Source organism: Amphibalanus amphitrite, unplaced genomic scaffold (assembly GCF_019059575.1).
Source record: "Amphibalanus amphitrite isolate SeventyFive unplaced genomic scaffold, NRLGWU_Aamphi_draft 000131F_arrow, whole genome shotgun sequence".
Lineage (NCBI taxonomy): Eukaryota > Metazoa > Arthropoda > Thecostraca > Balanomorpha > Balanidae > Amphibalanus > Amphibalanus amphitrite.
In genome coordinates, this window is record NW_024881626.1 from 319,758 (window position 1) to 331,098 (window position 11,341).

Here is an 11,341-nt window from a genome sequence, read left to right on the forward strand (position 1 = left end):
TCAGAACGGTGAAAGTCGAGGATTGGTCACACACGAATGAAGTAAATAGGAAACTCGAATCAAGTATATATTTTATCAGTAATACGCATTTTACAACACCAACAACAAGGCTCAACCATTCCCCAAGAAACGACACGCCATCCCACATTTTCCACACAACATAACAACTAAAACACGAGTAGCCAGCAGAGCGCTAGCGAATCGGGACAGACTGAAGTCTGGTTAGACCGCGAATCGTTTCAAACAGTTCTGGACATATTCGGTTGCCCAGTAAATCACACAGGTCCTTCAGGCTGGTGCTCCCATAAAAGCAGGCCAATACATCGTGCAGGGGCGCCGTACACACGGCTGGCTCCTTCAGCGTGGTCCCATCACCGGGGAGCAACACATCACACGGTCACACCACGCCTGATAGCAGGGCTATATGTAGATAGCCTACCTCGCCACCAGCAGGCGCTTCCTGTTCTCTGCAGAACGCATTGGAGGGACCGGGCTAGGCCTGAGCCTACTGAGCTTCCGCAGCCTCCCTCGCTGACATAAGCGGCATGTCGCCGCAGACAGCGGGCGCCGGGCCGCTGTCGAAGGCCCGATCGTCCACTCTGCCTACCGCTGCGCGGGCTTCGCAGCAGCACCCGCGTCGGCGCCGCCGCCGCCGGCCGCATCTGGTGGTGGGGCGCCTTTTGTTTTCGCTGCGGCGGCCCCCTGATCACCTGCGGGAGCGGCCGGATCGGACGCCGCCCGCTTGGCCGCCGGGCTGGCCGGCGCCGCAGTTTTCTCCGCAGTCGCCGCCGCCACGGCAGCCGCAGCCGTCGTGGCCTGCACGTCGGTGGCTGGTACCGGCGACCGGAAAAAGTACAACTGAAACGCGGCACGGGAGGGATCGATCAGACGCTGTCGTAAGCATGGCAACCCTCGCACGACACAGATGGACAGGTTACACAATACCATGGATGAAGTATATACCACACGGGTGCCAAACCGTGCTTATGACATGGGTATGTCGCTCTGCTCAACTCACATAGTCATTGTATCATGAACAGAACAAAGTCAATCGCATCTGAAAATAGTCGAGAGAACAACTCTAGCTACAATGCAACATTCAGTCTTCAGATAAGTATAGCTAGTTTTTACGGAATTATGTCAAATCCAGCAACAAAATTTGTGTTACAAATTACCTAAGTGTCAAAGAACTCAAGCTTAGTCACTTTTTCATCAACTAATGCGTAAATACGCGGCATGGCGTGCACTGCTATGCTTCCTGAACTAGAGAGAGAGAGGGGTCTGACCAGGAAGCCGGCGGCCAGTGCCAGGTGGAGCAGCAGCACGACGGCGGTGACGGCGATGGCGAGCCGGCGCTGCTCCTCGCCGAGCGCCGACCACAGGCTGGCGGCCAGCACGGCGCCGGAGACGGCGAACCCGGCCAGCATCAGCGCCCACTGCAGCTGCCAGACGCCGGACGCGCACAGCACCTGTCGGGGCGGTCCGCCGGTCAGCGATCACCTCAGGTAGGGACTCTGTGCTGAGCGTGCTCTGTCGTCGGTCGTGGCTCATAACGACACTGCCACCGCCCCAGAGTCGACAGCTACTCGCCAGATAGAGTCACCATCCACCGGTCCAGGGGTCTCTAAACGACAGCCGCCCGGCGTCCCGAGCCAGCAACCAACTCAGCAACAACACGTCAAAGGTCGCCAGTTGACCTCGTATACCTCTGTCCCACAAACGGCTCCACCGGGTCACACGTACCGAGATGGGTATGTAGACGGTGAGGGAGTAGCCGTACAGACAGACGAGCTGCAGCAGGGTGACGGTGGCCTGCACGCCGCGCCACCAGAACACGGCCCACAGCGCGATCGGCACCAGACACGAGTAGCAGAACACCACCGTGGCTGCCAGCGTCACTGCGACCAGACGGAGCCGTCAGCACGTCCCGGCAGCGGCCGAGGCGCGCAAACAAACAACTGCACGACCAGTGGCCGGGTCGAATAACACGCTCACCAGCGAACCTAAGTGAAACACATATAATTTGAGTCACGAACTAGACCATACCCACAACTACCCTCTTCTTTGACTTAAAACAATTATTCCATATTTCTGACTGAAGTTTTCAGGCCAACATAGCATGTTGGCCATTTGCTCAGCCAATTTAGTTGTGCTACTAATATATAATTAGAAAAACGGTTTTGTTGTCAGTTGTGTCAATGTAGCAACAGAAATAAAGCTTTTACGTCGACACCAAAACAGACATTTTCTACCCAGTCCCATGATAGATTGGAATCTTATGATTAATCAAACATGGGAAAAAAGAAGCCATATGATTACTATAGCTAGTAGCTACCATGTGATAGGCATTGGTTTACTCTTGACGAGAATAAGAGGTTATGGCACGCGTTGCTGTTTTAGTCGATTATTTTACAGTAAGTGACTATTTTAGGTGCGCGGATAACATAAGGCAGACAGCCAGTGGCCGTGTTCCGCGGCTGACCGGCTGTGTAAGGGGCCTGGTTGGACGTACGTTTGTGAAAGTCGTATCTCCAGTGGTAGCGGTCGCCGGCAGCCGCCACCTGCAGGTAGTTGGCCAGGTTTCCCATCACAGCGATCGAGATGACCAAGGTGACGCCGATCCAGAACGGACCTGCCGTCACGACACGAACCGTTACGGGCGCCACAGCGCACAATTACTGAACGTCATATATCACAAGCATAAGTGTCACGATACAGATCGGGTCACATATTCGCAATCTAACCAGTGCATTAAAAGATACTTGTCATTTCATTTGCAACTAAGCAACAAAGCGTAAATTGATTTGTCAAGATACTCTTTTTGCTTTATTACGGAGCGAGCGAAGCGAGCGGAGTCGTACGTAGAATAACGGAAATTTCTTAGTATGAGCGGCCGGCCATGGTTACGCTTTTGCGACGCTTATATCTCAGCAACCACTTGACCGATTTACATGAGGTAAATTTTATAGGGTAGCTTCATTCCTTCTACCAAGTATCTGACTATACCCGATGCATGTGGGTGACCCCTTATGCACGTGCCACGTGCAAAACGAAGAGGTGTCACTTTTGTAATTGTTGCAATATCTCGGTAACTACTTAGCCGATTGCGCTGAAAGTTGGCATGTAGGTAGGCACCCACTAGGCAATGCATTTGCATGTGCCACAGTTGGGGTGCTGCTGCACGTGCGCACGTGCAGGGGTCGATTCCATATCTCGAGAACAGCTGGACCGATTGCGCTCAAATTTGGTGCACGGTTAAAGACCGGCTACTAGGGTGCCGTGCACAATAGGGTGTGTCATTTTGGGCACTTTTTTCGCAAAACATGGTGCTCCACTGATTTTATCGTGCCCCAGACACGTAGAAACCGTGTGACATTTTTTATTTCCCCCAAATATTAACACCCATGCGGCGCCGACCGCCGACACTTTGGCCTATCTCTCAGCATTAGCGACCTCAGCGCCCCTAGCGGCAATGTTTTGAACTAACACGCTCGCTATGCTTTGTGAGCTTACGATCATCATTAAATGCATTTTACCGAAATGACGCCTTGCTGTTGGCTTGTCTGGCACTCAGAATGTTGGTGAAAATGTGATGTTATGCATCTTAAAGCACGAAATAGTTCTGTGTTAATGTACATTGCATAGTTCTACCCCCGATCCCCGTCCTGGTCTGACGGGATACGTACGAGCGCATGTTTATAGTGCCTGCTATTAGGTGTCACATGTTTTTTTTTTTTTGTAGCGTCGTTCACTGCATAGACCCCGGGGAACAGGGGGGGGGGCAGTGGGGGCGCTTACCCCCCCCCTCCAACTTGAGAGCCTAGTGGGCGCCGCCCCCTCAACATTGATGCAACGATGAAGGATCTCTGCTCCGGCTTTTATGGACCTACATGTCTGTTTTTATATAAACATCAGCACAAGGTATTTGTCTTGCATGTGAATGGTTTCTGCTGATTCGGCATCGATTTAAGAACACCTGCTATTGTCATCCCACTTTGATTTTATCTGAACTTGGTGATGATAACTTTGGTAGGTCAGATTTTATACTGGACCATTTTGGTTCCGGATGGTATTTGATTTGGCGTGATGAGAACATTATGACGTACAACGGTGGTAAAGTCGTTGATTGATACAGGTTTACTCGCTCCGGTGGGAGGCAGTAGCGGCGGAACACCTTCAATTAAGTGGAGGGGGGGGGAGGGACACTGCCGAATTTTGGTCCCATTCTTTCCATGCAACGCCCATAGGGCTAATGTTAAAATGCCCAAATCAGAGGGGGCACGCCGCACGGTGCCCCGGTGCCCTCCCCGTTCCGCCGCCTATGGTGGGAGGGCGGCGTGTGGGACTCAGAAGGAGACTAATGGCGTGTGTTGTGCCTTTGGTAGGACCCTCAGTATCACCGATGCAGGGCCTTCAGAGCCTCCAATTAGGGGCCTTTAGAGGCACTGGTGTGGGGTCCTCACAGACGCCCGTGTGGCCCCTCAGAGGTGCTAGTGTGAATCCCTCATAAGCGCCGGTGAGGGTCCTCACAGAATACAGACGCCGTTGTGGACCCTCAGAGACACTGGTGTGGGTCCGTTACATGTGGGTGTGTGGCCCTTAGAGCTGCTGGTGCGAACCCTTTAAAAGTCGGCAGGGGGCCCTCAACGACCGGGGAGGGGGACCTCAGACCGGCAAGGGGCCCACAGAGGCCGGCGGCATTTTCAGAAGCCCTGTGGGGTCATTAGATACCGACAAGGTACTCTGAGACGCCAGTGCGGCCCTCAGTCTCTGGTGTAGGGCCCTCAGAGTTGCAGGTAGGTGGCCGTCAGATATGCTTTTGCCGAACCCTCACAGGCGCAGGTGTGGGTACCTCAGAGCCACCAATATAGGGTTGCATAAATGGTGTGGCACTGGCTTGGGGGACCCTCAGTGGTGTCCTTATGGGCCCTTAGAACCACTGGTGTGGGTCTCTCAGAGGTGCTGGTTGTGAACCCTCAGAGGCCCTGCTGAGGGCCCTCACGGTCTCCGTTATGGGATCCTCAGAAGCCGGCGTAGACCCTGACGGAGATCTTAGTGTGGCTACTTAGGGACTCATGAGGTGCCCTTACGAGACCTGTGAGGTCTTTCTCAGCTGAAATATAGTCAGCGTGGACCTTAGAGGTCAGTTGGTGCCGCAGGGGTCTTTATGGCCGGGTGGGCTCTCAGAAGCACCAGTGAGGGCCCTCAGTCTCACAGTCGTCGTAATGGGGCCGTCAGAGACATTGGTGTGAGGCCATTACTGATTACAGGTTGGCGTAAGGCCCTAGATATGGCCCCTCTTGGGCCGGCAAGGACTCTCAGAGGCACGCTAGCGGCCATAAGAGGCCGGTAAAGGGCCCTCAGAGGCCGCCAGTAGCCTTCAGAAGCCGGTGTGTAACCCTCATGGACAATTTAGTGAGGCTTCTTTGGACTCACGAGGTGCTGTTACGAGCCCTATTCTTTATGAATCGAAATATGGCCAGCATAGACCCTGAGCGGTAAACTGGTGCCACAGAGCCCCTCCAACCCGAGGGGTCCTCTGAATGCGATAGGGGGGGGGGACTAGATGGCACGTGCCTCCTGGGACCCCTTGACTACGCTACTATTTCACATGCGTCATGTCAGGTATTTTGGGCTTGCACCCGAACTTGAAGAATGTTCCTGGGCCCCTGTGGCAATATATTGTATTCATTATAGGTATTCGTCATTAGCTTGCACTCTCTGCAATCTGCCCATACAATTATTTGTCCCTAGACGCGCTTACAGAGAGCAGGGATAAGCCCATACAGTCAACGGCCTGTTAGTTTCGCAAACAGCCGCCAGGGGCGCTAGGGTCGCCTATGTTGTGAGATAGGGTAAACTTCTCTCGCTCGGCGCCGCCTGGGGGTTAAAATTTGCGGGAAATTAACAATGCCACGCCAATTCCACATGAGTGGAGCACAATAAAATCGATGGAGCACCTTGCATTGCGATTAGTGACACACCCTAGTGCACAAGTCAGTTGGTACCCATTTTGCACGTGCGCACGTGCAGGGTGCCGCTTCCAGATCTCGAGAACGGCTGGGCCGATTGTGCTCAAATTTGGCACATCGCTAGAGACCGGTTAGTAGGGTGCCGTGCACCAGTCAGTTGGAGGTACCGCCTCGTAATTTCGCACGTGAAAGGCCCACCCTCTCGCTCGCTCCGTTAGTGGCCCCAAAAGGCGTTATACTGGTCTAAATGTTACCTGTACATATGCCCAGAGAGCGATATTTTTTTAGACTATTATGTTTTATAAAGATTTTTGCATTTTAATCGTCCGTAACATGTTGGCGTATTTCCTGTTTGCCTACAAACAATAGGAAAACCTCGAGTGCATCAATTACCGGGGCACCAGAACCCACGGTATCCGAGGACTGTTCAAACATCCCCCGAGCCCGTACTTGCGTTAGTGAAAACAACTCTATTTTTCATCTAGATTTACGATTTTCCTGCTGGTTGATCAGGGAATTTGATGTTCATAGGAATATTGACAAGTTTCATCTGCATGCATGCGCACCTAAAAAACGTGTACTTTGGAGCGTGCACATTGCAAACGCAACACAAATATGCAATACGGACCGTAAAGATCTGGATTCTGCTGAAGCCGGTCTTTCAGGAAGTTGGTACCCGGTTTGGGGACCATGGACCAGAGACAGCGGTCTCGAACGTCGCTCGTGTCGACGTTGAAGTAGCGTCGATAGTATTCGACGGTCCAGATGGCGCCACCACCGCCGGCAGGCTTCTCCTCTCCCAGCAGCTGCCGGCAGCAATGGTCCATTGTAAAATATCAACGTGTTTTTCCAAACCCCACATCTTTCCTCCCGTAAATTTCAGGAAAACACGAAAGATCACTTTTAAGGTGTCCAACAGCCGATTCTGATCAAATATGTGTGTCCGTAGGCATGTTCTGGTATTGCTTGATCTGCCAAAACAGACAAACTTGAGAAAACCCGAGTGACTGTACCTTTTTAAAGTTTCTGTCTAACTTATCGAAAATTCACGCGATGTGAGGTTTGGAAAAAACGAATTGGAAGGGACATTGATATGTGAACAGAAAATAACAGCAAATGTATCTACTTATGATTTATGTCTCAGCCTAAAGAGCGAAACGATTTTGTTTCAAATATATTCAGGACTCTTGAATGAAAAACACAGGTAGAGTATTTACTATTTACCGAACCACTTCAACTGTCTCACCAGCATTTTGTGCGAGCAGTGAGCGCCCATGTTTTGACTTTGTAAGACAGTCCGTGCGTATAGGCTGTGGAGTGTGGCCCGGGCTGTGAGCGTGTCTGTGATTGCTTTTACTGCTTTATTGTGATGGTGTCAATGACTGAGATGCCTGCAACCTGCACAAATTACACTCTACCTGCCACTTTGAAAGCATGAAACGTCAAACTAGCGGAAAAAAATCCCGGGCAGGCAGAGGCAAGCGCCGAGTGCAAGCTGCTGCGGCGGCGCGTCTGGCAGCAGCACCAGCAAGCACGTTGCCTTGAATGCCAACATGACTGGGAATACAGCAAAAACAGACTGATTTTCCAGACTGCTCCACCGAAGTAAGCCGAGTTAAAATATCCCGCACGATGGGGTCAACTGGGTTAAAACTCCGTAAAGCCTTAGGCCAGTGGCTGTTAAGAGAATCAGATAAAAGCAGGTAAAAGGGATTGCCAGAAAACTTGATTAAACACAAGGCCCTCTCAATCCTCTGAAGAAAATACCGAGGCGGAAGGTGGCAGAGAAAAGGAGCGGATGTCACGACCTGCGACCAGCGACAAAAGAGTAGCCGGAGCAGCCCGCTCTCTCGGTTGTCTTCGAGCCGTCTGTATAGCCCGGAATAAAACTATCATAAAAGGCAGCAATGTGCTCTAAGGCTCTGGATCGCGCCTCAGCAGGCAGCAACTTGTCCTTTTAACAACCAAGAGTGAGAGGTCCACTTGAGGTTTGGCGCTTTTCCAAGGTGGAGGGGCGTGACTTCTTATTTGCTTGCGTATCATTCAAGTTTGAAAATATATATATTGGGGCAACAATTTATCAAGATGATGAAAAGTTGGGGTTTATGCGAGGATGGCGGAGTCATCTGCGCCTATAGTAACATAAGTTAGGGTTCACATTGGTGCAATTTGAACAGGCTAAAAAATATGTAAAATATTGAATGGTTCCTACTCATTCCTAAGCACTGCCAGCGCTGCCAAAGACAGTTTTGAGCACAATTGCTAAATAAAATGTGGACCTGGACATGTTACAGGTAACTACAGTTCGTTTTTCAAAAGCAGTTTGGTTCAAACTCAAAATTTATTATCAAGACTCTCACGCGAGTTTTGGCAAGTTCAGCGTCTGGCTAGGATTTTTTTACACTAGAACGCTCTATGTCAAATTGTGATCGTAAAAGTGCATGTAAATCGTGTCTAAATAAACCTACGCCCCGTTGAGGTCTGGCAGCAGGCCTTGTTTGGGGGAGGGGGGGGGGGCAGGGTCGTATCTCTGGAAACAATAGCCAGATAGGAAGAATTCAAATGACATTTGAAAAGACTCATTGAAATACACAATACACGATATCAATGACCTCAATATTGACCTAGGACGTTGCAAGGGGTAGATCTGCACTGATATCAAAAAGTGTAAGGGAATATTCAAAAGTATTAGCAGCCCCTTGGAATCCCAAAAGTGAGGACTTTGAAATTAAATATCTCTGAATTAACGCTTTTCCTGGAGTATTCAAACTGGTATTTGCAAGCTAGCGACCTCAATTTGGCTATCTTCACTCAAAACTAATGTTTAGGTGGGATGGCCACTTTTAATTAGATGACATTTGATTTTCTCAAGTTTCAGTTGAGCCCTTTTCGCCAGCATATCACACATTTTAGCCCTTGCCGCTGGCTAAAATGTGTGAGAAGTTGAAACACATAAATGGAGCCAAACCTCTTTTAAAAAGCAAACTAGAGAACCATGATGCCTCCAGCTGCATGTTTATCCCGAAGCTCACACTACATATGTACAATGTAAGCATGATTTTGCATAGCCTAACAAAATGTTAGCACTGTAAGTGACTATCTACTGACTATACAAAGGTTAAGGGCACACACCTACCTTGTTTTCCTCAACAGTTCCTTCCAGATCATCATCTACTGCTGAGTCAGGGAACTGTTTAAATGTGTGTGTCTGCTGATCAGATGTATCCAGCTCCACTAGTGTGCTGTCCACCGGAAAATCTGAAAAATTTAACAACAGACATGGTCAAGTGAAGCACCTTCATCAGTATCCTGTGACAGTAGCAAGGTCAATTGCATTTCACAGATGATCATCTGGTTCAAAATTACTTCTTTATGACTAATTTACCTGACTCACATTTCATACTTGCTGATATTTACAACCCCACAGCGGCAGTCAACTTGTCCGAAAGTATAACTAACTTTCATCAATCAAGCACACTGCGCCAGCAAACCAGTACCTACCTAATTCATCAGTATTCAGAACATTTTTTTTTAATTGAAATACCATTCATCTCAACAATACAATGTGTGCTAGCCAGTTTTCCCAGTCATTGTCTCGGCAAATCTTATGCTGAGACCAGTTTTATCAACATAAAAATAGCCCCCTGGCAGAATTTTTGCCCAAAGACAAACAGCTTCACATATGAAGCATTAATGCGATGGCTAGGCTAGGTATGTAAGTGGATGGGGCTTTACCATTTACACTCAGTATGTGAAGCAGTCTTTCGGCAAACACATTCTGGCATGCGCAGGGCCCTCTAACTGGCATGTGGCTGTTTTCCTGTTGGTAAAACTGGCCTGTGTGCTAAAAAATATGCTTATATACTCTGTTCCGTTTCAAGTTTGCAGCCGAAGTGCCCTGCTGCAAGCAGTGCATGATTTCTGTAAATACAGCTCTTACATTTTAAGAAGCAAATTCTTGAGCGGAGGAGCGATCAGCCGAAGAAACTCCGACTGCAAGCTTGATATGGAACAGACTATAGTGCAGGACGGTCAAACTTGAATAAAACTGACTTTAGTGATAGGGAACCCCTCACACGAAGAATCAATGCACATACTTATACGCACCCAATACCCTATGTGGTAGTGATCTATATTCTGCCCAATACCGCCCAATACCTACCTATCTGAAATAGAAAAAGTGTGAGCTTGCCAAACATTTGGCACCTACCTTGAAAGTCAAAATTGCCAGAACTTTGCTTGCTGGGATCCATTTCAACCAGTCTTGATTTTGAAGTTTGAACTTTGACTTGAACTCAAACTGAAAGGTCAAGGTGGTGGAGTTGCGGCGGCGGAGATCGTCGGCAAGGGGGGGGGGGGGTAAGGGTAGGGGCTTTTTTAAGCTTCACGCTTGTGTTCAGTGTGTTATCGTACTAAGAATAGGAACCATGTAGAATCACACCACCTCCTTGATATCTCAACAAGCTCAATAATTTTCCGTATTTTGTTTTGGTTCAGAGCGCTGTTCGGCAGCCGGCTATTTTGTGTGCAGGGTATGACGTATTTCGCGAGCCGACGTCACAGGCGGTGACGTCGGCTCGCGCGCGAGCCGAGCGCCAACGACAAACTAACGGGAACCCTCGGACACCCTCGGGGCATAAACCGCGGAGAAGCATATTGAGCGAGTCTCATAAGGAAAATTCATATATTTTCGTTTCTCAAATGATAATCAGGGTGTCTCTTACCTTTGTACATATTATTTAGGCTTACCTAACACTTCAGTTGCCAAATATCTGCAATTTATTCAAGCGAAGGTATTTTCAGTAAATATCAATGGTATAGACCGAAATCTTTTGAATAAAAACTCCAACTAACAGAAATAAAAATAACTTAATTTATTCCAACCATTTCCTCCAAATAAACAACGTAAAAACTCACTTTTACACACATCATTCATAATAAAGCATACTAACACGCCGCTTTTGACAATTGCGGCGTCGAGTGGCGCGCTGCTAGCGCTCTTTTTCGATCGCAGAGACCCTGCACGCGCGCGAGCACACTACGTCACGTCCGGGGGGCACAGGTATATGAAAAATCGCAGTGACGTAACACTTTTCTCGCTTCTCATTGGTCAATAGCCCGTTGCCGGGGTAACGTGCACGTATGTGAGCGCGGGCAAGAGTACTAGCCGGCCGCCGACAGGCATTTAGGAAAATTTACGTGGCTTTCCTCAGGGATACAAAAAAGTAACCAAAGCGATTTTGGATTCTGAGTACCTGTGACGTCATAAACACCTCTTTCTTCCAGTAAGCTTTACACGCTTTTCCCAAACTTAGGTAGGTAGGTAGGTAGGTAGGTACAGTTTTAGCACTTGAAAGTTGAAACAGAGT

General features: G+C 49.1%; 1 protein-coding gene across 8 annotated transcripts; it reads right to left on the minus strand.

The window, feature by feature from the left end:
• Positions 1-54: 54 nt before the first annotated feature.
• LOC122381980 (protein YIPF1-like) lies at positions 55-11,137 on the minus strand. 8 transcript variants are annotated; one of them, XM_043366794.1, is made up of 8 exons: positions 10,890-11,137; positions 10,183-10,272; positions 9,109-9,230; positions 6,601-6,778; positions 2,513-2,632; positions 1,744-1,898; positions 1,287-1,469; positions 55-858 (listed from the first exon to the last, which is right to left on the minus strand). In XM_043366794.1, exons 2-8 carry the CDS (start codon positions 10,223-10,225, stop codon positions 604-606), a joined length of 1,056 nt encoding a protein of 351 aa, XP_043222729.1. In that variant the 5' UTR covers positions 10,226-10,272; positions 10,890-11,137; the 3' UTR covers positions 55-603. The 8 variants fall into 8 exon arrangements, with proteins under 8 accessions (XP_043222729.1, XP_043222728.1, XP_043222733.1 ...); XM_043366793.1 differs by having other exon boundaries at positions 10,697-10,957; XM_043366798.1 differs by having other exon boundaries at positions 10,925-10,952.
• Between the last annotated feature and the right edge of the window lie 204 nt (positions 11,138-11,341).

Coding starts and splice junctions, on each gene's coding strand:
- LOC122381980 (XM_043366794.1), bottom strand. CDS start 10,225: ATGGATCCCAGCAAGCAAAGTTCTGGCAATTTTGACTTTCAAG. Junction 1,470..1,743: donor CCGTCTACATACCCATCTCG/GTACGTGTGACC, acceptor CCGCCCCGACAG/GTGCTGTGCGCGTCCGGCGT. Junction 859..1,286: donor CACTGGCCGCCGGCTTCCTG/GTCAGACCCCTC, acceptor GCCGCGTTTCAG/TTGTACTTTTTCCGGTCGCC.